The 25,461-nt window shown below is 40.9% G+C and overlaps 2 protein-coding genes across 3 annotated transcripts in view; one reads left to right on the top strand and one right to left on the bottom strand.

Moving 5' to 3' along the window:
* KMT5A (lysine methyltransferase 5A) overlaps positions 1 to 20 on the bottom strand; it is an 8,566-nt gene extending 8,546 nt beyond the window's left edge. The window contains exon 1 of the mRNA XM_026037484.1: positions 11 to 20. Coding sequence (XP_025893269.1) covers positions 11 to 20 — 10 coding nt within the window. The remainder of the gene's footprint in view (positions 1 to 10) is intronic.
* A 4,495-nt stretch (positions 21 to 4,515) lies between these two features.
* Positions 4,516 to 25,461, top strand: part of SBNO1 (strawberry notch homolog 1) — a 30,522-nt gene continuing 9,576 nt past the window's right edge. The window contains exons 1-20 of one of the 2 annotated variants that reach the window (XM_026037673.1): positions 4,516 to 4,610; positions 10,393 to 10,526; positions 11,131 to 11,235; positions 12,092 to 12,401; positions 14,351 to 14,451; positions 14,940 to 15,036; positions 16,195 to 16,355; positions 17,423 to 17,556; positions 17,706 to 17,796; positions 18,378 to 18,539; positions 18,721 to 18,856; positions 18,935 to 19,040; positions 20,120 to 20,273; positions 21,542 to 21,724; positions 21,923 to 22,020; positions 22,703 to 22,854; positions 23,325 to 23,522; positions 23,785 to 23,955; positions 24,040 to 24,209; positions 25,200 to 25,331. In XM_026037673.1, the coding sequence (XP_025893458.1) occupies positions 10,395 to 10,526; positions 11,131 to 11,235; positions 12,092 to 12,401; positions 14,351 to 14,451; positions 14,940 to 15,036; positions 16,195 to 16,355; positions 17,423 to 17,556; positions 17,706 to 17,796; positions 18,378 to 18,539; positions 18,721 to 18,856; positions 18,935 to 19,040; positions 20,120 to 20,273; positions 21,542 to 21,724; positions 21,923 to 22,020; positions 22,703 to 22,854; positions 23,325 to 23,522; positions 23,785 to 23,955; positions 24,040 to 24,209; positions 25,200 to 25,331 (2,793 nt within the window). In that variant the 5' untranslated portion in view covers positions 4,516 to 4,610; positions 10,393 to 10,394. Of the gene's footprint in view, positions 4,611 to 5,283; positions 5,290 to 10,392; positions 10,527 to 11,130; positions 11,236 to 12,091; positions 12,402 to 14,350; positions 14,452 to 14,939; positions 15,037 to 16,194; positions 16,356 to 17,422; positions 17,557 to 17,705; positions 17,797 to 18,377; positions 18,540 to 18,720; positions 18,857 to 18,934; positions 19,041 to 20,119; positions 20,274 to 21,541; positions 21,725 to 21,922; positions 22,021 to 22,702; positions 22,855 to 23,324; positions 23,523 to 23,784; positions 23,956 to 24,039; positions 24,210 to 25,199; positions 25,332 to 25,461 lie in introns of those variants that run through there. The other variant, XM_026037674.1, reaches the window with a different exon arrangement.

Here is a 25,461-nt window from a genome sequence, read left to right on the forward strand (position 1 = left end):
CCCCGCGCACCTTTCGCCATGGCGGCGGCTCGAAGGGGCTGCCCGGGGCCCCCCTGGCCGCCTCCCCGCCGCGCTCCCCCGCCGCAACCAACTGCTCCGCCGAGAGACAGCGCGCTCGCCGCCACCGCCGCCCATTGGCTTATCGCGGTGCCCGTAACGCCGCCCACGCCGCTGATTGGCGCGCGGGCAAGCACTCCCGCCCTCTCCTTGACACACGGAGAGGGCGTCGCGGCTCCCGGGAACGGTGTTTAAATGTGCGTTCGCCGGCCGCTGATTGGCCCGTGCAAAGGGCAACGGGCGCGCTGATTGGTGGCGCGGGAGGGAACGCCCTGGGCCGGCAGGGCTCGCCACGTGGGTAGGGGACGGCGCGCGCTCCCGGCCCGCGGGCGCGGGAGATGTCAGATCGTGACAATAAAACACAAAGCTCTCCCCGGCACCAGCAAAGCTCGGAACAGCTTCAGCATCAAAGCCCTCCTTGCACATCGCGGTAGGGCCGCTACATATACTTCAAACTCGGGAAATGACCAAGGTGCAGGGAGCTGGGATGGCACAACGGTCAATGGGATATACGTTAGCTGAGGTCATTATGGGAATTCGGGAACTATCATGCATCACCTCTTCGGTGCTCCCTATCAAGTAAAGCTTATATTGGGCCACAACATACAATCAGTCTGTGTAATTAGCACATTTAAGGCTCAACCAGCACTAACCATAGGTGAGGCTACGGTTTCACATGGAAGTTAATGGCCCTAACGGTAATGCGAGCGGAGGTGGCCTCTCCAGAGAGGTTCATCTGGAGGCACAAGCTGCTGTTGTCTCCCAGGCATTCATACAGCTGCATGAACAGCCAGTTTGGGGAGCTGACAACTGCAAACCACCCCATTTAGAATGACCAGGACAGAATAAAAACAGTCAAGGTCAGGAGGAATAGAAATGCCCGTGAAGGATGGCCTGATTCCCCACTGACTGCCCCTCAGGCAGTGAGGATGTAGGTGATGTGTTCCCAGTGCTATTGGGAATGCAGTAGCATAGTAGGGCAAATAGATTCCTTGAGAAAATATTTTAAAAAATCTACCTCCTCACTATCATTTCTTATGTCTGCGTCTTCATTAACAAGGCACGTGCTTTTCACAGAAAGACAACCCAAATGCATTTAGCATCCACCAGGGTTTGGCGTAAAACTCAAGCGTGCAGCCAGCTGACACCAGTCGTGACTAAGTCCCTGAACTCAGTTGTGACTAAGTCCCTGAACTCAGTTGTGACTAAGTCCATGAACTCTATTAAGGTGGGTGAATCAAACCCTCCAGACCAGCACTGGAGCCCACAGCATGCAGCTGGACTGCTCTTGCTACCTGACCCAGATTCATGCTGTTCTTTTAACATAGTTAAGATAACACACACAATTCACCCTGGGAAAGAAAATCTTCACAAATTATTATTTCCTCTCTGCAGCAATTGAGAATGACTCTTCCAATGTCCCGGGAATGCTCTGGGAATATCTCTGCTGGGGTTCTGCTCAGTTCTTTTTTGGCTTGAAGAGAGTCAACATGCGTAAAATAAACAGCACAAAGCCTATGTATATGAGCAGGGAGCCACTAGAGGGCAAAGTTCGCTTAATAATTGTCATTACTAGAGCAACAAAGAAAACTGTCATCTTTAACCAGCCTCAGCTATCGGCATGCTGCGGTCACAGCATGAATTAACAAAATGAGCTGGGTCTCCCAGCACAAGCTCTCGGAGGGAGCTCTGCCTGAGCAGCCGGAGCAGGGAGACGTTGGGATGTTCCCACACACTGGCCCGGAGCAAACGCGGAGGCGCCTGCGGCAGCTGCCACCCATCACCATCACCGTCACCATGACTCAGGCTGGGCTCAGGCCCACGGAAGCTGCTGGGCTCAAGGGGAGCAATGTGACTCCCACCAGCGCCAGCCACAAAACCCAGTGACCTAAATATCAGCTCCCGGAGCACCGCAAAAGCTCCGTCCCTCGGAGCACTCGCGCACTGAAGCTGGAAAGTGGCTTGTGGGGGAAGGGGGGGGGGAAATAAAGAACAAGGCACCAAATTTGCACAGAAGGAAAGGAAATCTTCAGGGTCAATCTCTGGTTCTAAATCTTTGCCCAGATAAAAAACAAATCTGATTCTTAAAGACTATTTGCATTTGGATTCAAAAGTTCAGCTTCTTCACAACATATTGCACGTGTCATATTTTCAGTGAAAAAAAAACCCACAAAACCTATAAAAAGTATTCCATTGAAAATAAATGCTGATAACACATTTGTTTCCACCACTATAACTCTCCATTAGACAGCAAGTAAAAATGGTACCCCACAGGTAACTTCTGAAGCTAAAATTAATGTATTATCTTACAAAATTACAGAGAAATAAATTATAGAGAAATAAAATAGCATATATACCTAAGTTTACAAGATTATAACATATAAATATGATTACAATCACACTGGTATCCACAGATGGTAAAAGGAGCATCTCTGACCAAACACAGTATTTAGTGAGATAGAGATGCAACAGTCCTGTAAAAGACTGTCCTGTGAATAATTCTGTATTTATTAATTTTATATAAGTAAGAAGCACCATTGCCATTGATGGGACTACTCACCTCTCCCAGTCAAAGACAACCATGACTTTTGCTTGTAGGCCTGACAGGTAACTTGTCCGTTCAATTCCAGACACTGGAAATGCCATTTTCCTGCAATGATTGTAAGTATCTACATAGATGCACTTCATGTCAGATCTGTTGCACTGGAATTGTACTTCACCGGGCTTTTATTTGAAGTACTTAGAAGTCAACAGTCAGGTTGTAGCTGCCATTGGAACTGTTCTCATCTCTGACTGAACTGTTATCCTTTTTTTTTCTTTTTTACATTTAATGTCTGAAGCATCGCTGATGAATCTGAGATAAATCAATCTAAGTAACATTTTCCCATCTTTAAATAGGTTAGTCGATACTTGATTAATTTTTTAACGTGTTATTTTAATCCTTGTTGAATTTGTATATTGAGAGTGCCTCTGAATATTTCAAATGCATTTCATGAGACTGTCCACACATCGTTATTTGGGCTGGATGCTTTATATGTATATTAAAGTCATTTTTTAAAAAAAATGTATTCTTACACAATCAGGAAAACATATCGTTATTGTCAGTTTAAGGGCCTGAGCGATCAAGATCCCTCTGCGCATGTAAGACTGGCCTAAGTAGCCATCTGATTTTCAAGCTTGGTTAGTTCTTTGCAGCAGAACATTTCACAGAAGCAGCCTGTAAACAAATTTAAAGGGAAAACCAATGTGCCAGGGTGAGGCAGTGCCGGGCTGGGCACCAGGCATGGCCCTCAGCATGGCGCCTGCGTCCCGCTTCCTTCTCCTCGGAGACTCAGGGAAGCTCCCGTGAGGGAAACACCGACAAGAGCCGCGGGACTGAGGAACGGGCGGCCCGAACAAGGCACACAAGGCCCCACCGCACGTTTCACACAGGGCCGTATCCAGAGCCCAGCTCCACAGGACGGCTGACACGGACGGTACGTAACCCACGCAGCAGCCTGCAGAGAGGAGCGTTCCCTGACGAGAACACAGGCAGGGCAAGGCGGGAACCGCCACATTCCTCCCCAGGCCGGCGGCCCAGGAGGCGGCCGGGGCCCAACGGCGGGCGGCGCCCCTTGGCGCTGACAGGGCACCAGTAGCGCGCATGCGCAACGCCCCCCCCCCGCCCGCCTCGAGAACGCGCATGCGCACCGCTCCCCCGGCCTCGAGAACGCGCATGAGCAACGCTCCTCCCCCGCCCCCAGAACGCGCATGCGCAGCGCTCCTCCCCCTGCCGAGAACGCGCATGCGCAGAGCTTCCCCCCGCGCGTCACGGCCGTCTCAGGTCCCCTTTTTCCTGCCCCACCGGCCCCCATGATGCCCCGCAGCAAGCAGATCTCGCGAGAGTGCCGCGCCTCGCACTCGCGGCAGCCGCCATCTTAGGGGAGCCTGGGATCACGTGACCGCTTGCAGCGGTTCGCCTCCGTGCTCCCCTCCCCCACCCACCCGCCCACCGGGAACCGGGCTCGGACCGCCATGCTCGGCTGCGGCCGCCGCCGCGGGGCGGGCCTGGCGCGCGGGCACGGCGCGGCGGGAGGACGCTTGGGAGCCGCCCCCGGCGGCTTCTTGCGGAGCTCCCTCCCTCTGCCCTGCCGCGGGGGCAGGAGGGGGGCAGCGGAGCGGCAAGTCACGTGGCGGCGGAGGGAGAGGGGAGGGGGAAGAAGCGTTCGGTAACGAGCACCGGCGGTAGAGGGGGGAGGGGCGCGAGAGCGGCGGGGCACGTGACGCAAGGCGGGCGCGCGCGCGGGGGAGACGGGTGCGCGCGTGGTCACGTGTCGCGAGGCGCGCGCCAGCGGCGGGCGGTGGTTGGCGTCACGTGGGGGTGGGCGAGGTCACGTGGCGCAGCGCGGTGGCTGGGCCCGGCCCCCTGCCCCCCTCCCGTTCTCCCCTCCCCCCTCCCCTGTGAGAGGGGAGGGAGGGCAAAGATGGCGGCGGTGAGTTAGAAAGCGGCGGGCGGCGGGGCCGGTGGCGGAGACTTTCCGGAGCGGCCGCGGCGGGATCGAGCGCCAGAGAGAGTGAGTCCCGCTCCGCTCGCGGGCCTTGCCGCCGCCGTGCGGCGGGCCCCGCGCGGCCGCGGCTGCCCCGGGGGGTCCCTTCCCTCAGCGCCGCGCACCGGGCGGCGGCCTCGCGCCGCGGGTGGAAGCGGCGGGGCGGCCGGCACGGAGCTCCCCGCCGGGCGGGGGCACCGGGCGCGGGTCCCCGCTGGGCCGGAGCGGCGCGCGCGGGGGAGGGCGCCGCCGCCTCGGCGGAGCCGCCGCCGCTCGCGCAAACTTTGCGCCCGCGGCGCTGCGGGGGCGGCGGGGCCGCCGCGCGAACCCTTCCGCCCGCGCCGCGGGGAAGCGCCGCTAACGGCTGACGAAACCGGCGGCGCCGCGGCGGGGGGCCCGCCGACCGACCGCCCCCATCCTCCTCCTCCCCGGCAAAATGGCACCGGGGCCGCGGCGCCGTCCCCGCCGCTCCCCTTTGTGCCGCGGGCGGCCCTGCGCCTTGCCCGGGGCCGCGGCCCTTGGCCCTCCCGCGGCCCCCAATGCGCTTCAAGGGCCCCTAAATCCGCGGGGGGCCGAAAACAAAAGTGGCGCTTGGGACACGGTTCCGCAGCCGCTGCAGCCCCAACCCGGAAGTTTATGTGCGCGGCACGTGCTGCGGGGGGCCCGCGGGCAGCCCCGGCCCCGCGCCCGGCCCGAGGCCGCCCCGGTGAGTGGCCGAGCGGGGAGAGGCCGCGCGGGGCGGGGGGAGCGGGGGGGGGGGGCTCTGCCTTATTTAACTTGTCTCGTTCGTGTTGGGAACTGACCGCATCCCACGCTCCCTTTGAGGGGGTGTAAATGACCACTCCTGTGGTGTGTTTAAAGGTATTTGCAGCCTAATTTCAAGGTACTTGCAGCAACACCTTCTCTGTTCGTGTTTAAATGTGTCTGGTACCAGAGTAATAGTTTAAACACTTATTTTTTAAGTCTGATTTGCTGGGTCATAAGACATAATTTAGTCTTATGTCGTTTGTTCATGCTAATAACTTCACTTTTGTTTCACTCGCTCTGTGGTTAAGAATTAACCCGGTGATAGATTGTTTGGCTTTAAAGTACATAGGTTGTATCTGGATTAAAAATGATTTGAGTGAACCTACGTGGTTGTCTTGCAAGCCTTCCCACAAATGAAAACTGTGATTTTTTTTTATACAAAGCAAATAATGTACTATGGTAAAAGTTGTGTGGCAGTATGGCTTTCAGGTTGCTTTTCTATGTCTTGTTTACTGCCCTGTTTTGCTATATTTGCACAATCTTGATCTTTAAAAATAACATTTGAGGATTTTGCCATGTTCGAACAAGTCCTTTGGTGTCAGGACTGGTTGGCAGCTACTTAAAGACTATTGAAGTAGGTAGCAGATGTGGTTGATGAGTTTCTTTGGCTCTGAGGTGCAACCAGAACTAAGTCCAAGACCAGTGTTGAGGAATGTATACATGTGCATATATACAGAAAAGAATATTTTGTCTTTTGAGATACTCCTTACTGTTATTCTGTCTTGGGAGTCTTTACTTTTTAACGAATGCTTGCTGCTAGCTAATAAGTCAGCAGCAACACCAGCCTTGCAGTCTAAAAACTTTCCAAGCTAAGTCATCACGTCATCTAGCCTGTTAGCATTTTAAAACTCCTAAATGTCACATTTCTAGACTGTGCATCCTGATTACTATAACTTTCATAGAACAGTCATACTGCAGCTTTAAGCTGGAGTTGAAACCCGTACTGTCCTAAGCTGTACTTCATGTGACCTTACTAGCTCTCTTTAGAGAGACAAGCAGTGTTTAAAAACTGTTGTCATTTTTACAGGATTGGAGTAGTTCTTCACAAAAGTCAACCCTCCAACTGTGTACGTTTAAATGGAATATTAACATCTGCTCTTAAAGCATATAAGAATGGTGAAGTTCGATAATTAGCCTTTAACTACTTGTTTGGATGGTCGTTTGGAAAGCACCAGCAGGGATTGGGTGGTTTTTGTTTGTTTACTGTTACTGGGGTTGCCTTTCACAGCCAAAAGCTTTGAAATGAGGAGAGCCCGCCTGGATATTCAGAGATCTCTTGTGGGTTTGTGAGCTCGCTGTTGTTTCATTTCTGTTGTGAGGGGCTGCATGCTGGATTGTGAAATATTAATTTTGATAATAGTGCACAATCGTATAGTTCAAGTGATCTGTGTTCCTCCAAAAACCAACGGGAAAAGCCCGTGTATTAAAAGAACGACAAAATTTGCTTAACTGTGTTGTCTCAGGCCAGGCATTAAAAGTGAAGCTTGCAGATGGGTCCTGCTAAAGACACTGGTTCTCTGGTGGTCTTGGCAGTATCTGCACTAGGCTTAGTGCGATGCTTGGTTTGGTCTAAGCTGCACTATCGGTTTGCTGCAATTTATAAATAAGTGCTTCAGGTGTGCGGTGCTATAACGTGCTGAGAGATGCTGAAATTGAAAGCCTGGCTATGAGTTAGGATTCTAGCGGTATGTTTCTTGGGAGAAAATAGGGTGGAGAGCAGGCTGCTTAAACAGGTGTTTTTTGGTTATCTTTTTCTTTTTTTTTTCTTCTTTTACCCCTTTCTCCTTTTCACTAGAACTAAAATGGAGGTTGGGGGGAGAAAAGAATGAGCCAGGTTGGCATGGATACATGTCATAATATTAAGCATGCATTCTGGTCTTGTTTCTTTAAATCGACAATTGCTTAACTAATGCATGGAAGTATGAAACTGTCTTTTTAGCAAACTCATTATTCTTTTGCAGTGTGCTACCTTACAAAAATGCTTAGTAAGTTATGATAGCCACTTTTAAAGATGGCAGCAGGTTGTGCTATTTTTCTTCATTAAAACAAAGAAAATAATTGGTGCACAATTACTGCTGAAATTAATTTTTAAAAAACTAAAACTAAACTAAAAATATTTATTTATAAAACAGGTTCATTCTTGCTCAGCGACATTGGGCAGCCTGACTAAACATAGGCAACCTTGTCTGCAAGATTCTGCATGCTTGGAACAGTTCTTCCATTGGTTAAATGCTTAGAGAACAGCTTGTAATATTCACAACTTTTTCTTGTATATAAGTAATTTCTTTTGAGTTTTTTAAGATGTGGCCAGCAGGTCCTTATATAGTATTGCCAAAGCTGCACTGCAGAGCCTGATAAAGTTGCTTTTGCTTGTGTTAACTAAGAAGCCTCCTACCTTGTAAGATTATGGAACTGTTTTGGGTTGATAACGTTTTAGACTTGACTAGCATATGTCACAAAACCCAAATTAAGCTATCAAGATGCAGCTTCTCTTCTAATGTTTCATATTTAATTTCCTTGTTTAAGTGAGCTAGGTAAGGGAGGGGAGAAGAAAAGCACTTTATTTTTGAAGCTTCATGAAAACCCCAAATTGATGCAAGTATTAATTTTAATGTAAAACTCCTAGAATTTCAGAATTCCCCTTTTTCTCTTTTGAAACAATGCAGCTTTGTCCTAGTGTATAGAAACAAAATGAGTGACACTAATCTAACTTTCATTGTCCAGACTGAGTGACAGACAAGTGAACAGTTGTTTTTAGCTTTTGGGGGGGGGGGGTGAGAGGGCAACCGTTTATTTTTAAGACTTTTAAAACTTGGGGTTAGAAACTCCAGCTAAATCCCTGTAGTGTTATGTAAAGACAGCTTTGCTAAGAGACAGATGACTTAAAATTGAATATACTTATTCTGGAAGAGTAGGAATTCCTATTTTAGTTTTTATCTTCTAATCAAATGCAAACTTCAAGCAGTTAAGAAACAAAATATTCCTTGCAGAAATGCTTTTAAGTCAGTGAGTCTGTGCTTAAGACATCTAAGCCATCATGTTTTTAAAGGTTAAAGAGAGAGAGTTTAAGGTAGTCCTGTGTATGTTAAACTTGACTTCAAACAGACTTCATAGCTTTTGGCATGATTTTGTGATGTTTGGGGAAGATAAGGACTTTTTCTAATCTCGATTTTGCTTTGAGTCTCAATTTCATAGAAGGTTCTTCTTGCATTACTGAAGTAGACGAGAAATTATCTTGACTATCTCTTTCTCTTTTTTTGTCCTAGTTCTGTATTAAACAAACAGCCCTAACTTCTGACTTTCCTCGCCTCTAATGAGTGTAGCCTCTTATCTTGAGTTCTAGTCCTACCTCGTTTTAGAGATGATTTGACCAAAACTGTGCGAGTAGACTAAATAATGGCATAACTGGCATTCTCTTTTCCCCTGTACATTTAAACATTTTTATTTCACTGTGTTGCAGAGGTGTTTGCTCTATGTAGAACAGTGCCTATTTTTTTTTTCTAGCTCAATACTGCGAAGTTACCATTGCAGAGAACCCCCAGTCTGAGAGGATTAACTAATGTCAACTCCCCCTCTGTGCAGAGTTTCACTTACAATGATTGCTCTGAGATTCCCAACAATAAAATTTTGAATCGAAGTTTATCTACAGACGTAATTTTTCTTCTCATGTCATTTTCTAATTATTAAAGTGGCATAAGTGTCTAAATTATGTATGATGGTCACTGTCAATATTTTGATGTAATAATGAAATTATTTCGTGTATTTATGTCAACTACATAGATGTTTATTGTCGATGTCATATTGCCCTCTTTTTGAGAATGGAGGCTCAACCCCACTGAAAAATGTGGTAGTCTGTTCTCGTGTCCATCTTTAAGGATCCATTCAGGATCCTTAAATAGGCAGACTGATAGGAAGTGATAGCCTTTGAAATGGCAGCTATGTTAATTAATTCTGTAAGGCACATTTATGTTTCTTAATTACTTCTGTACCTGATGAAATGGTTGAAGGCCCTATTGGTTTGTAGTTGATCTGATCGCCTTGGGTGTCCTCTTATTTATTTTTAAGCACGGCTGGTTCTGACACAGCAGTTCCCTTCATTGCTGTTTGTTGCATCAGTGTTCTGTGTATGTGCAGTCTCTGTTCACACTTAAAAATAATCTTCACTTGGTCCCATAACCTTACGGCAGCTATTTCAGTTGTGGTGTCACCATGTCAATATTAATCTCCTAAAAGAAACTCTCCATTATTGGACAGATAACATTAGGAGGAATAAGAATGAAGTGTCAGGTGCTTTATTGTAATAATTACTTGTTTTGCTAAATGTAAGATGTTTTACCACCCAGCTGTATGTTGTTTAGCTGTGAAAATAGGGAAGTAGTTGAACGTTGTTTCGGAGTTGATGAATAGATGCATCTGCTGTGGGAAAAATAGGTGTCTGACTTGGAATAGATGTTAATTTTGAAGTCTAGATTTCTTGTTGCCAGTAGATAGTATAGGGAGGTTGGTAAACAGGAAAAGAAATTTTCTTGTAAAGGTGAATTTTAGACTGCAAGGACAACAGCTGAAGTGATACAGACTTGCATTTAACACTTTTTTTTTTTTCTTCCCCTCTCCGTAGTACTATGTCAAATTACTTTCCCTGCTGGGAGAATGGACCATATACTATGTTTTAGTATGGAAGAGGAAATAGTATTATCTTTTTAAATACATGATAGTAATATTTTATGTATAGTAAGCTATTTCATTCTTTCTGCCCCTTTAGCCTAGATGTAATGAGAGAATTTAAAAAAAAAAAAAAAAAAAAAAAAAAAGAAAAGAAAAATCTGCAAATTGACAAAAGATCCAGGACAAGTCTAGACAGTGAAACTACCTGTATAAATGATTGCTTTGTAATGCTGTTGAATTCAGGAAAGGGGACCACAAATGTGAGTGTGTGCGCATGTGTGCGCGCCAAATAAGCCAAAACTCAATGTAACTTTTATTTATGGTCTAATTTTTTTAGAGATGGTGGAGCCAGGACAAGATCTGTTGCTTGCTGCTTTGAGTGAGAGTGGAATCAGTCCAAATGATCTATTTGATATTGATTCTCCAGACGTGGTTCTTGCAACTCCAGCACCAGCTCCAGCTGTTCAGCAGGTTAAAACATAACTGTTACTATTCAAACTTAGGAGCTTATACTTGTTATATGAGGGGAGGTCCTCAGTAAATGCATCAAAAATGTTGTATTTTGTTTTCCATTCTTCCTAGTACTGGGATTAGACGATGATTTGGTAGGGTTTTTCTATTAAAAAGTTTTTTATAAGTTAAAACTAACTAAACTTTTTATATAAAAAAATAAAGTAACCTAAAGCACACTTTTTAATATAAGCATATGCTGTCATGTATCCGTACAGGCTCTAATATCATTGAGGTCTAGCTTCTTTTCTATAAAATAAACAAAGTCATTTCACTTGATGTATAATCTCTGTGGCAGCATTCAATCTGTGAGAATGTCAAACTGTTTCAAATGTAGACAGGAACAACAGAATGTCGAACAGTGACATCACAAGTTACACTTTCACCGTTCAACTGTTGTAAAACTTCTTTGAATGTGAAACCAGTCAGTTGATGATCTCTTTTCAGTGAAACCTCTGTTAATGAGCACAACTAAACTTCACTATGTCCTTTTTGTAGGTGGATATTTAGACTTTTAACCTACTGAAGAGTGCCTGATGATGCTTATTTTTTTTTTCTTCTGCAGTCAGTGCCACTTAGTGCATTAGAACTAGGCTTGGAAACTGAGGCCACAGCTGGCGTGAAACAAGAACCAGAGACTGTGTCAACTCCAGCCTTATTAAATGTTCGGGTAAGAACTGACACTGCAGGACTCTATATGGGTACATGTTAACAAAATGTAGCAAAGGAGAAAGGACGGTAAAATGCTGATTGTTGCCATCATCTCAATACTACTTAAAGTTAGAGCCCTGAAAGCTTAGCAAACTCATGGGTAGATGTGATTTGTGTGGCAGAGCTCAAGGAACACACAGAAAATATTTAGAAGGGTCTAGTGTGCCTTCTGTTTTCCCTGCAGGCGTATTCTGGGAATGTGAAAGCTATGTGAACTTGCATCCTATGTGCTAACTTTGTACCACCTTTTATAGCTGCAGAGAATTCTGAATACTACTATGGTGGTGCTCGAGCAGGGATGTTGGGCTGGAGTAGAGCCAAAGTCCCTCCAGCCTCAACCATTTTGTGATAGTTACAATCAAAATGAGAATGAGGAGTAGATCTGCAGTAAGGTGGTTGTAGCGAGGAATGTCTGAAAAAGGAGGTTCATACATGCTTTGAGTAATCTGAGTTATTTTCCCTGACAGTTCTGCAGCTGTTTTGTATGTATGAAATTCTGTACAGGTTAGGATTTCCATAGAACAATAGTTTTGTGTTTAGGTGATGAATCCGTCATCCTACTTTTTATTTCCTCCTTCTTACCTCAGAAGAAGATTGCACAAAAATACATGTAGCAGGATGTCAATGCAAGCTTTGAAAGACCCTTCTGCCCCAAAGTTGGACTAAAAGATAATTTTTAGCACCTTCAATGACATGTGAAGACAATTATTATTACAGGTCTCTTAAGCTGATGACTCCTAGTTGAATGGCAAATAAAAGCTTTTTAGTACTGTCTAAAAATTCCAGTTCTTATGAAATTTTGTTTTGTTTTCTAGCAACCACCATCTACCACAACCTTTGTGCTGAATCAAATAAATCAGCTTCCAACTTTGGGGACTACTATAGTGATGACAAAAACCACACCTGTTACAACTACAAGGCAGACTATCACTGTAGCAAAAATCATCCAGACCAGCACAACAACTCGACCCTCTGTTGCAGCACCAGCAGTACGCAATGCCTTGACCACTGCACCTTCCAAGGACCAGATTCAGCTAAAAGATCTGCTAAAGAACAATAGTCTTAATGAACTAATGAAATTGAAGCCACCTCCTAATATTGCCCAGCCAGTAGCAACAGCAGCAAGTGAGCTTTCTTACATTCTTTGCAGTACACAAGGTTTCAGGCAAAAGCTGAGAGTTTCTTCTGAAGTTCTTTGCAGGTCTTGAATATTAAGAGTCATGGTGAAGTGATACAATATAACACATTTTGAAAAGGCTTTTGAAACTGAAGCTTTTGAAATTGGTGAAATTACTGAAGTAACAGCACTTAAGTTTACGATAAGTTATCTTATTCTATTCTACTGCATAAAATTCCACACACACCCACACCTCACCCCATATAATCTGTCAAACTGATTTTTTTTTTTTTTTGGGTGCATGTCAGTATTATATCATGGTGAATAGCTTTTTTTTGTTTTTTTCCCCCTTCCTCTGGAAGGAAGCTAGAAAACCCCTATCTATTTCATGGGCAACATCATAACTGTTTTCTTACACTTCAGAGTCTAAAAATTTGCTTCTTTGTTAATGCTTAAAGATGGTATTAATTTAAATCCTACAAATACTTTGTTACTGCACTTCAGATCTTTACTTTGTAATACCTTTTTTTATCTTTTCTTATTTTTTTGTGTATGTATGTATCAATTGCTTAATATCAGAGAAAATCTGCATGTTTTCTTGTTAAATTATCATTTGTTCAGGAAGCTTTGTAAAAACAAATGCCAATTCTTGTCTCTTCTCTGCTATTCTGACATAGCAGAGTAGTAATACCAGACTAGTTGAGCCTGAAAACAATAGAAATGTTTTTTTTCTGAAAGGCGTGCAGACTTCTTAGGAATTCATTTTCATTGTTGCTCAGATAAAACTTACTTGTTTTATAGGTAGGGTAGGAGATAAACTGTTTTGTGTCATATGCAGATAAACTACACAAAATGAGGCTGTCCATTAGGACAGAAAGAAAACAAATCCTCATTGTTTCATGGCTTTTGGTTTGAGAGTGGTTGACAAATATGGAAGTTGAAATGTTCACTAAAGCGGAGGAGTGAAGTAGAGAGGGAGAGCTAGGAGAAGCTTATAGAACTTCCAGCTTACCCCTTTGTGTTAACTGAAGACTGGCAAGAGCACCTGAGCATGGAGATAATCACCAAGATCTAGTAACTATTATAGTGGCACAAATACAGAAATTAGTTGAATGATAGTTTGTATTAAGTGTGTGTAGTGGGGGAAATGCAGCCTCTAGAACTGCATTTCTGGTCTTATTTGTACACCTGTGTTTCTGGTTTTCTTGTCATCCTTAAAGGCCTTGACAAATACTTGCTGAAATCTCAAGGCAGAAGAGGTTATGGAAGGAAACATGGCTTGATTAAAAACTTGCACATAGCAATTATAATTTTAAAAATATTAATTTGTGACCTCTTTTAAGCAGTCTTGTGCAAGTGTCCTAATTGGATTTAGGATCAATTTTGTTGTTTAATATATGCACTTCCAACCTCATGGAGGCTTGAGAGCCCTTTTCAATATCTCGCATTTCTGCAAGGGCACATGTATCTTAATTCGGTACAAAGTCCTGTTGCCACTTGCTCCAAGATCTGGCTGAGGACAGGAAGCTTAAATTTCACATAGAATCCCTATGTAGATTCTAAAAACAATTGAGTTCAAAATTATGATTTTATTTTTTTTACAGAAGTAATTGTAGTTTCTCCAAAGGTGGTAAATGCCACCGGAACAGGTAAGTTAATTTCTTTTGAAACATCAGAGTTTCTGGTTTGTTAAACTCAAAAACTCACAATCTGAACTGTTTCTAAGTAGGATGTATCGATTTGGTGGTGGCTTTTTTTATCTCTTTGCTTTCTCAGAGGTGTTTTTTTGATTTTTTGATAAATATATTTTTTGATAAATATATTGATAGTATTCTTGAAGTACTGAGTAATCTACTCAATGTCCTAAAAACCCTCTTCCAGTTCATTAATGGAGAAGGTTGTTAATTTAAGGTTTTTTCAAGGGAATTTCTGTGTAATGCAACTTTTCTTTTTATAGCTGATCTAAGCAATGGTGCAGTAAAGAAAGAGGCTTCCACAAAAGAGGTTGCAAGAATATGGATAAATGACATTAAAATGAGAAGTTTCTCACCTACTATGGTAAGAAGTACAAATGATTAATTTACTAGAAATGCATTATGTTCTTATCTATGTTGCTGCAGACTTGGCTAATAACTATTGGATTTCAGAAAATATGACTTATAACTATAGTGACTGTTCTGACTATTTGACTAAGCTGAGAAGTTACTAGTTACTTAAGGAATGAGAAACTGCTGCAGATTTCATGGGTGTACTTGAAGGGGGGCTTGTAGGTGTTAGCCAACTGTCATTGGATTCTTGTAAAAGAGATGAAGTTTGCTGACTTTTTTGTGATTCTCATGGGGTTGGGTGGAATTTTGTCTTTGAAAACTGTTCAAAACCTAAGAGAATTATGCTTCCTTTTGTAGTCTTTCCCTGCTGCTCACTGGTTCAACCAGTGTGCGTGCTAAAATATTCAAATTCATGCTCCTTTTGTTTCCCTGATTAGTTTCTGGAATATGGAGTATTACCAAGATGCTGTTTGACTAATGCAGGTATTTGTATTTTAGAAAGTGCCAGCAGTAAAAGAGGAAGAGGAACCTGAGGAAGAAGATGAAGAAGAAATGGGCCATGCAGAAACTTATGCTGAGTATATGCCAATAAAATGTATGACATAGGTGTTTTTTTAATATCATAAAACTAAAATACTTTTGGCAGCTGAATAGTAACAGAAGAGTAAATAACATATGTGCCAAAAATACTATAATATCTGAAGCAAATAAAAAGAACCTGAATCTGTGGTCTTGTTTTTGGTTGCTTTTGTTCATGTTTGGGTTTTTTGTCTACCGTTTTTTCCTCTACAACACTTAGTCAGTTTTGAAAGCCACACCTAAATAATCCTAGCCCAGTGATGGACAGATCTGTGGATAGAAACTGTTTGTTTCTAAAATGTGAAGAACATTCTAAAAGTGATGAACAAAAATTAAGCTTTTAACCTAAGCTAAAACATTTTGTAAGAATTATATTATGTAAAGGGATTAGGTGGTCACTCCTGCACTTAAGAATCCATTTTGAGTCTTCTAGTGTGAAAATGCCCTAAGCACATTCTTCCTACACTGTTCCTAAGTTATAGTTTAGATTTGTAAAACAAGTCTGACTGGGTGAATCTTCCAACTGTTAATTGCCATCTGCCCTTTTTTTTTCTCCTCTCCTCTCTTCTTATCATAATGACAAAAAAAAGCTAGGAGGCCTTATTTCATAGTTACGTAGTTGATACTACTGCAAAGGCAAAGCAAGAACACTATTTTGTCTGTTTGTAGCTAAGTGGTTAATTTTTCTTGTCACAGATGAGATCTGTCAGCAATTAGAGCATGTCTGTTCTAAATCTTTCCTCCTCTCATATTGCTCAAAACCAACACTATATAAATAGTGAGAAAAATGCTGCTTTTGTGATCCTGGAATCTTGAGGCCTGTGGTGTTTGGGGCATACAAAGTTCAGAGCAATTTCTCTCAAGCATACAAAATACATAAAGATGTTCCATTTCTCTGAAATGGAAGGAGACGGGGGAAGGGTCAGGAGAAGAGAAAAAGTGAAATTTTGCAATTACATAAATTCAGACCAAGTTTCTTCGTATGTGATGCAGTTTCTTTGACACTCAGTTTTTGAAGTTTTATCATTACTGTGAAATGTGGTTGTTTTCGAGTTTAGTTTTGGCAGTGGACAACTGTAATTTGCTTTGGTAAATATATTAACCTGTGTTATAACAACAAGAACTCTTCTTTATGATAGTCCCATCTTCTCCTTTTTTCCTCCTTCCCAAACAGTAAAAATCGGTCTTCGTCATCCTGATCCAGTAGTGGAAACCAGCTCATTATCCAGCGTAACTCCTCCTGATGTGTGGTACCAGACATCAATATCAGAAGAAACAATTGATAGTGGCTGGCTATCAGCTTTGCAACTTGAAGCAATCACTTATGCAGCTCAGGTATGCTAGGCATTAGTAGACCTTAAAAAAATATAAAATTTTAGAGGAAAAAATGCTATCTGAAGGTGCGTGCCTATTTTATAGAGAATAAAAATAAATGTAGGAAAGCCTGAATCTTGTAAAAAGGTGGTAAGTTTTGGTGTAGATGAATGTGAGCTAGTGTATATTGGGAAGAATAGTATAAGTGTTTTATGCAATATTGATTTCAAACTATCATAAGATTCGGGGAAAGCAATCTTGAGTCCTTGTTTTTATTTCTCTGAAATAACTACAGATGCTGCTTTAGCAGCAGCCCGAAAAGCTGAGGCTGTTAGGTGTCACTAGGAATGGAAATTGAGAACAAAACTGAGTGTTGTTTTACTGCTGTACAGGATCCTTGGTGGTCCCACATCTGGTGTTTTGTGTGTGGTTCTAGTTCCTGCATTTCAGGGAGGAAGGTATCCTAACTAGGACCACTAAAATAATCATAGAAGGAAGTTGTCTCAGTGAGAGAGTTTAAAACGTCTCTACCTTATTGGGTTGAGATGAGGGAAAAATAGAGGGGGATAGCATGAAAGACTTATACCTTCTTCAGTAAAGTGTCAGAAGATGGAAATGCTCACCAAATTGTAGGGGAGGGTGAAAAGAAGGCGAAGGGGAGCTGGATGGAACTGGGAGCAGTTTGACTCAAAACTATAAAAGAATATTTCTTTGTACATAAGATAGCTAATGTGCAGAGCTTGCTGTCCCAAAAGGCTATGGAAACATGGATGCGTGGGTTCAAAAGAACAGTTGGAAAAACTCATGGACAGCAGGTCCGTTCATGGACACTAAAAGAACTAGATGGGGATATATTTTCTACAGCAGTTTTGGATATTGAAGTGTGAGAGGAATGGGCCATATGTGGTCAGTTCAAGTGATCTCCCTAAATTATAGCTTCTGTATGCTGTTAAAGACAATATTTGGCTAAGTGAACAACTGGGCTTATCTAGTAAGATGTCACACGTTTGTTCGTTTTGATAATCCATATCTGTTTTAATAATCCATTTGTTCTTGTGAACAAATCCAAGCTTTTTTTTCTCCTACAGCAACATGAAACATTCCTGCCTAATGGAGACAGAGCTGGATTCTTGATAGGTGATGGCGCTGGTGTAGGAAAAGGACGGACCATAGCTGGAATAATCTATGAAAATTACTTGTTAGGCAGAAAAAGAGCAGTCTGGTAAGTGTGTCAGGATTTGTTAGAGCAAATGGTATAGCGACTATAGTATTTAAATTCAGTGTAATCTGTCTTCAGACAAATGTTCTAAATACCTGCTTTTTAAACTTTTGCTGTAACTTGGAGTGTATGTTTTTGTTCTGTATCTTCAGGTTTAGCGTGTCAAACGATCTGAAATATGATGCTGAAAGAGACTTGAGAGATATTGGAGCAAAAAACATTTTGGTTCATTCACTAAACAAGGTGTGGAAACTTTTTACTATGTACGGTTGAGGCAAAACTTTAGGTACGCTTCGGTGACAAGTTGTGCATGCTAACTGTGTTAAGAGCAATACTGTTCTAATTTTAATAAACTTGCTGTCTAGATCTTGTTTGATAGGCATTAGTCTTGGAAAACGTTTTTTATACTAGTCTTCAAGTCAATACTGACTCTACTGAGTAGAATATTTTACAGAAATTGAGATACATCTTAAATCTAGATTTTGACTTTTTTTAATCCTACCATCCACAGTGCTCATTTTATGTGCACTTACCCATTAATATAAAATGCAGAAAGAATACAATTTAAATCACATCTAAACTTAAAGTTCATTTTAAAGTTAGTCGTCTTTCTCTTTGAAATTAAAATTTCACCAGTCTTGAAACTGTCACTTACTTTGACAACTAAGTGATGCATTGAAATCAGATCTACCTAGGGATCTGGGGAGGGTTAAAGAAAACAACCTCAAGACTGAGATCACCAGCATGCCTTAATCCTATGGTGGGTAGATCTGAGGAGGGATCTATTTTGAATAACTTCTGTGACTTTCTTGTCTTTTTTTTAGTTCAAATATGGAAAGATTTCTTCAAAGCATAACGGGAGTGTGAAGAAGGGTGTCATTTTTGCCACCTATTCTTCTCTTATTGGTGAAAGTCAATCTGGTGGTAAATACAAAACCAGATTAAAGCAACTTCTTCATTGGTGTGGTGAAGACTTTGATGGAGTTGTATCCTTTATCTTGAGTTCAGCTGATTGTAGTTGAATTGTTATTTAAATTTACATTTTGAAAGATAGTCTTTGTGTTTTGCTGTTATTTTTATGCATCATTTATGGCAGTAATAGATTGTGTGTGTGCTCTGGCACTAGCAATTACCTTTAAAAAGTTGTTTTCCTTAATTAAGGCTCAGATTGTATTTGATGAGTGTCATAAAGCTAAGAATTTGTGTCCTGTTGGATCATCAAAACCAACAAAAACAGGTCTGGCTGTGCTGGAACTTCAGAATAAGCTTCCCAAAGCTAGAGTTGTTTATGCCAGTGCCACAGGTATGTGCTACTTGGTTTGCATGAAATGCTGTCTGTATGCTTTTAGTGGCGTTGGTATAGACTGTGCTCTTCTCTTAGGTGCATCTGAGCCAAGAAATATGGCATATATGAACCGTCTTGGAATATGGGGTGAAGGAACTCCATTTAGGGAATTCAGCGACTTTATTCAGGCTGTTGAAAGAAGGTAATATTTTAAAGAGCTCTAGCAATAGAACATATGGTTGTGCTTGGCTCTGCTTTTTAGTTCCTTTGTCTTTACTCACTCATAGTCTTCTGCAAACTCATCTTGTCATACTAAAAATTTTCTGCCTCTAGCTTCTAGATCTAGCAAAAATGTCATCAGTCTTATGTGCTGAGAGCTGGGACGCTGCCCTCATTCACAGCAAATTTTTGTGACTTTAGAAGATGACTGCAAAATTAGCCCTTTTACAGTGTGGATGCTATAAAGCTAAGAATGTTTTGCTGATCGTCATGAAAACATGCTATATATGTTCAGTCATCACTTCACTCTAAGGAGAAACCTTTTTTAAATGTGTTTATGCATTTAGCTGATGCAGTTTAACAGGAAGAAGTCGTGCCCTTACACTTTCTATCACAAGAATCCAGTTCAGAGAAATTATGTATTCTGTTGTTTGTGCTGGGCACATTTGTAAGTTAGAAAGGTACTTGGTATTTCAGGACTAGTAGAGAAAAATAAACCTAGTGCAGCCATTGTGGTAATCTGTGGTTAGGTGAGCATTTTAATATGTTTTGTTTTGTGAGCTTGAAGGATTTTGAATACTTCAGAATGTCACGGTAGAGCTTAGTATGCATCTCCTTGTATACCATCCACATGATGTAAGTTTTTTCTAGACTGTGCAAGGGTAGCATCTGCTTCATTACTAAATATATATCAAAAGAGCAATAATGAAATTACAGGCCTAAGCTTGTGAGCAGGTTAGGATGGCTTTGCAGTTGGCTTCTCAAGGTATTGCTAAGGGTTCATTGCTGTAGAAGAGAACTTGGTTACCTGCTAATTTAATTATTTTTCACTAGATGTAGATCTGACTAGCTTAATACTTGTGAGGTAGAGTGGTTCTGTGTGGAATCTGCACTTCAAGATCACCCAATTCAATGTGTTTAAGAACAGTATTAATGATTTTGAAAAATATATATATTCACATCCATAAGCATGCTATTTACTTCTAAAGCATTTGATTTTTTTCTAACAAGTCCTTGTTTTTGAAAATGCTAATATTGACTTAATTTGTTCCTTTATTTTAGGGGTGTTGGTGCCATGGAAATAGTTGCTATGGATATGAAACTGCGAGGGATGTACATAGCAAGACAACTGAGTTTTTCAGGTGTAACTTTCAAAATTGATGAAGTTCTGCTTTCACAGGACTATGTTAAAATGTACAATAAATCTGTGAAGCTGGTAAGAATGCCTTTTTAGATTTACTTTCTCTCTTGAATTGTAAGAAACTGTTTATTGGTTTAAAGTGGCACTCTTGAAGTTTTGTGTAGTGCTGTGATCTCTGTGGAAGACAGAAATGGCACTTACTTACCTTAGTGTAAAGTTACCTCTGTTTAAGAGTTTCACAAGAGCTTCTTGCTTTTGTTTTGGGCCATAAATAGCCTAGTTTTGGGCATCTTCCAACGTCTGCCAGACCCACTGACTACTAGCAGCTCTTTAGAGACCCAGACTGTGGTAGCTGTTTACCTGTTGGTCTTGTTTCACCCCTCAAGTTCTTTTGATTCTGCTTTAGGGAGAACCAAGCTTAAAACTTAACTCTAAAGCTTAACCTGACACTAGAAAGACTTCTAGCACATGCTTCCTAATTAGAATAGTATGGTAGAATATGTGCTTGTTGATTCAACAGTACAGGGTGGTAATTTTACTATACAGCAGTTCAAATTGAAAACATTCAAGCTATGCCCCTATTGTTTTTTATTTTTCTTGACCTTCTACTTTTTGTATTGATATTGTTTTGCTCTTATGCTGTTATGAGAGCATATTTCCTTTGTGCAGTACCATTATTTAATTAAATATATATGTATATTCCTTTGGAAATAGACTAAAATGAGAAGGAGCTTTACCCACTTAACAGGTGCTTAAGCATGAGTCAGCATTTGTTGCATAGCTGCAGTAATGAAAAGAGATCTTTCAGGTTGGTATGACCTCAGCTTTAAAACATTTCATTTTATGAATGTTACTAAAAGAATCAGTAAACTTATGTCCAGATCTTACTTTACCAAATCTCATGCAGAAGTCTGACTTTAACGTTCTTAAAGACATTTAAAAGCTGTAGCAGTATACTCTTCTCAAGAATCTTGGAAGATGGTGTTTTACTTTTTGGTATTTGCTTATAGTTAATTATGTGCAGTTCTCTTTCATTTCTAGACCCAAGCATATTAGAAGAGAAACTGGATTATTAGAAAATACTGTGTATAATTGCATTGGTAGTATGTAATTCTATCTGCTTTTCATTATGAGTAATTATATTTTCAACTTGGTTGAAATGAGACATAGTTGCTGCTTTCTTTATCGTGAACTTCATTTGATGTGTGAGAACTTTCTTCATTTGCAGTCCCACTCTTAGCTCTTAAACTTTGCTTCTGTCTTAACTTCAGATGTTAAAGAATACATCTGTTAAACCTTGAAACACAACATGTAAAATCAACTCTTTTTTTTTTTTTTTTCAGTGGGTTAGTGCCAGAGAGAGGTTTCAACAAGCAGCTGATCTTATTGATGCAGAACAACGAATGAAGAAATCCATGTGGGGTCAGTTTTGGTCAGCTCATCAGAGGTTTTTCAAATACCTTTGCATAGCATCTAAAGTAAAGAGGGTAGTACAGCTAGCCCGCGAAGAAATCAAGAATGGAAAAGTAAGTTGGTGAAGATCTTTTAAATATTTTTTTGGAAACATAGAATTATTAGGCTTTTTTGTTCGTAACATTTTCAGTGGTATGGTAGTAGCATGCTTTTGTATTTTTTTGGCATTGAAGCTAGATGATAGCAGAAATGCAGGCAAAAAAGGAGTTTGCAAATTAGTCTCAGTGACAGTCTCTTGTTTTCTCCTTCAGTGTGTGGTTATTGGGCTACAGTCGACAGGAGAAGCAAGGACATTAGAAGCTTTGGAAGAAGGTGGTGGTGAACTGAATGACTTTGTTTCTACTGCAAAGTAAGATTTGAACTTTCGGAACTGTCTTTTCTGACATAACCTTCTGAATTGAGCATAATGCATGTAGTAGCTTGTGTTTTCGCCTGCAAAAGATAAACCAAATCTAAGAAACCTGGGTTTCTTTTGGTACCTGTGTCCTTTGCTTAATCTTCGTGTTCATAAAGGCTGGTATTACTGCTTGTGTGATCCATTGACTAGTTGCAACTTCTGCTTGTGCCATGTTATGTGTTGTACTCACGTGCAAAGCGCTTGTACTGTTTTACCAGAACTGAAGGTGCAGGAGAGACTTATATGCTGCATTTGCACCAGACACTTACCCTGACTGTGTTTATTTTAATCAATGAGCTGGTTTTGACCCCGAGAATATCTTGCTGAAGATTTAAGTGACAGATTAAGTTAAAATAATGCTAAGCCTTGAGCAATAAGAAAGTGGCAGTGACTATAGCACTGTATACTAAACCTAACATTTACAATCACTAAATAGAGTTTTAACAGTCTAAAGTAAGTGTCTCCTTCTACTATTTTTAAGAAGGTGAGAAACACTTAATATAAGTAATAATTATCCAGGGTGCTTCTGTAATGATATTCACAAGAGAAGTCAAGCAAGCTGTTAAAATATTATAAGTTTCTACTTTAAATAAATGCAAATTGTACTGAAGTTTTTTTCCCCTCCCTCAAACAGGGGAGTATTCCAGTCTCTTATTGAAAAGCACTTTCCAGCTCCTGACAGAAAGAAGCTGTTTAGCTTGTTGGGAATTGACTTGACTGCTCAAAGTAATAACAATTCACCTAGAGACAGTCCCTGCAAGGAAAACAAAGTAAAGAAACGGAAAGGTAATGCTTGTCATTTACGTTAATACCATAAAGAAAATGGTCACTTTAGAACTACCTGAAAGAGAACTGTAGAAAAATGCAGAGGTGTAAATATCAATAACAGCATTCATGAAAAAGCATGTATTGCAATTGTGAGACTTATTACAAGCTCTTGTTTGATTTTCAAATCATCTGTTGAGGTAATATCACCTGCAAAACTCCAGTTACTACATTTTAGATAAAAATTGGGCTGATGCAATATAGAACTTTATTCCAAAGTGATGATTTATAAAAGCAGTGAGGGGAAAAATAAGTATGTTGAGAGAAGTCTTATGAACTCTTAGATTAGACTTCTTTAATAAGTTGTGATAAACAGTTCTATTTTTAGAAACTGAATGCTTTTTCACTTAGTGTCAGTAAAACAACTCTCAAAAGTAGGCTAAAAGGTCTAAACTTTTTTTTCCCTTTTTCTCCTGGGGTGATGAAATTAGGTGAAGAAATAACGAGAGAAGCCAAAAAAGCTCGTAAAACAGGTGGCCTTGCAGGGAGCAGCTCTGATGAGAGTGAAAGTGAGTCGGATGCTTCAGACAATGAAGAAAGTGATAATGAGAGCTCCAAATTCTTGAGTTCTGGAGATGATGACGACTTCAACCCATTTAGAGATGAATCCAGTGAAGATGATGAAGATGGTAAGTATGTAACTGCTTCCAATTACTAGGCATAAAGTTTTCTCAAGACTTTAGTGAGCCCAAAATAGAAGACTGGATATCGTAAATTGGATAGTTGGATGTTTAATCCTAACAGGATGAGATTATTTCTAGAATGCTGATTTGCAGCTTTCTTGAGTACGTTTTATGCATTAGTCATGACTAGTCAGCTTTTGAAATGAGCATAGTTTTTAAGGAAGGATTTATTAAATGTTTGAAATGTTTTGAAAATATTTACCTTCAGATCCCTGGCTAATTAGAAAAGACCATAAGAAAAATAAAGAAAAGAAAAAGAAGAAAAGTATAGACCCAGATTCTATTCAAAGTGCCTTATTAGCTTCTGGTCTTGGATCAAAACGACCTAGCTGTTTTACTTCCACTGTTGGTACAACCACTTCTACTACCAACACATCAGGTAAGAAGAGGTTTCTTCAGATTAATTCACTTTCTTAGCATTTAGACAGTAAACTTTGAAATTTAAGCTTCTTTTAAATTTCAGCAAACAGTAATATGAACAGCAGCTTTGTAACAAGTCAGGATGCTGTTGAAAGGGCCCAACAAATGAAAAAAGAACTGCTGGATAAACTGGAAAAGTTGGCTGAAGATCTTCCACCTAATACATTGGATGAGCTTATAGATGAACTTGGCGGTCCTGAAAATGTTGCAGAGGTGGGTTGATGCTCATGTTTAGAGAAACTTGCTATTCTTGCTTCTCTACTGCATATTACCTACTAGCTGCAGTAAATCAATGTTGTCATTCCTTTTAAAGATTATGTATGACCAAATTGAATATTAAAAAGAACTTGTTTATCAACCTTGAATGATAATTTTGCAATTATGAGGATATAGGGCTCATACACTGAATCCTCTGAATTTAAAGAGAAACTTGTAGGTTACATTGAAATGGAGATAAAAGTTCTAAGTAAATGTTCAGCAGTCTCCGAGAGAGAGAGTCTCTCTCTCTCTGTTATGTAAGTAGTGATAGTTTTCAATTTTCCTTGTCTGCTACGTTATTGTTCCAACTAGTTTAGGTCAGGTTTTTAAAGCTGGTACCTGACAGATGAAACAGTGTTGTTTCATCTTCCTCGGCAGCAAAAATTAATTGTATAATAAAAATGCATTCATGAAAAGTCTAATGTGATATCTTTTCTTGATTCCAAAAACACCCCTTGCACACTACCTGTGTAAATCAAATGTCACTATTCTGAAAAGCCCGTTAAAATTGGTGTCAAACTTGCTGCCATTTTAGTTCCTTTTTAGTACTCTTAGTGGCCTTTAAATTAGTGTTCTGTTTCGTTGTTTTATGTTCCTATTTTCAGGAATAAAATAGGAAGCTGTTGCTACTAGACAGTTTCTTTTTTTAGACTTCTCAGTTCAAGACACAATTACTGCAGTACAGTGTGAAACTTTGATTACTAGCATCTCTGCTACAGACACTTCTACATAGCAGTTTCGATTAACTGAGTTACTTCTAAGCAAGTGTCCATGAAGTAGGCTATAGCATAAATCCAAAAGTAATCCAGGTAGTTTTGTACTTGGAGTAAATTACTGACTGTCTTACATTTTGAAGCTGGTGTATGAATCTGTTTCTTGACAGACTTGCTCATGTAATAACTTTGACATTGCCATAATGACCTTGTATCCCTTCCTATTTTAAAGATGACAGGCCGCAAAGGGAGAGTTGTAAGCAATGATGATGGCAGTATATCTTATGAATCAAGATCTGAACTTGATGTGCCCGTTGAAATTCTTAACATCACAGAAAAGCAGAGGTTCATGGATGGAGATAAGGTAATTCCTGGGACACAATTTAGAAAAACTTCCCAGATGACATAACATTGACTGATTGAGTTTAAATTATTCAGGTTTTGATTCCACCATTATCTCACAGCGACTTAAATACAAGAAGGAAGGGCTAGGA

This window comes from Nothoprocta perdicaria, unplaced genomic scaffold (genome assembly GCF_003342845.1).
Source record: "Nothoprocta perdicaria isolate Ctin4 unplaced genomic scaffold, notPer1 scaffold_2, whole genome shotgun sequence".
NCBI lineage: Eukaryota > Metazoa > Chordata > Aves > Tinamiformes > Tinamidae > Nothoprocta > Nothoprocta perdicaria.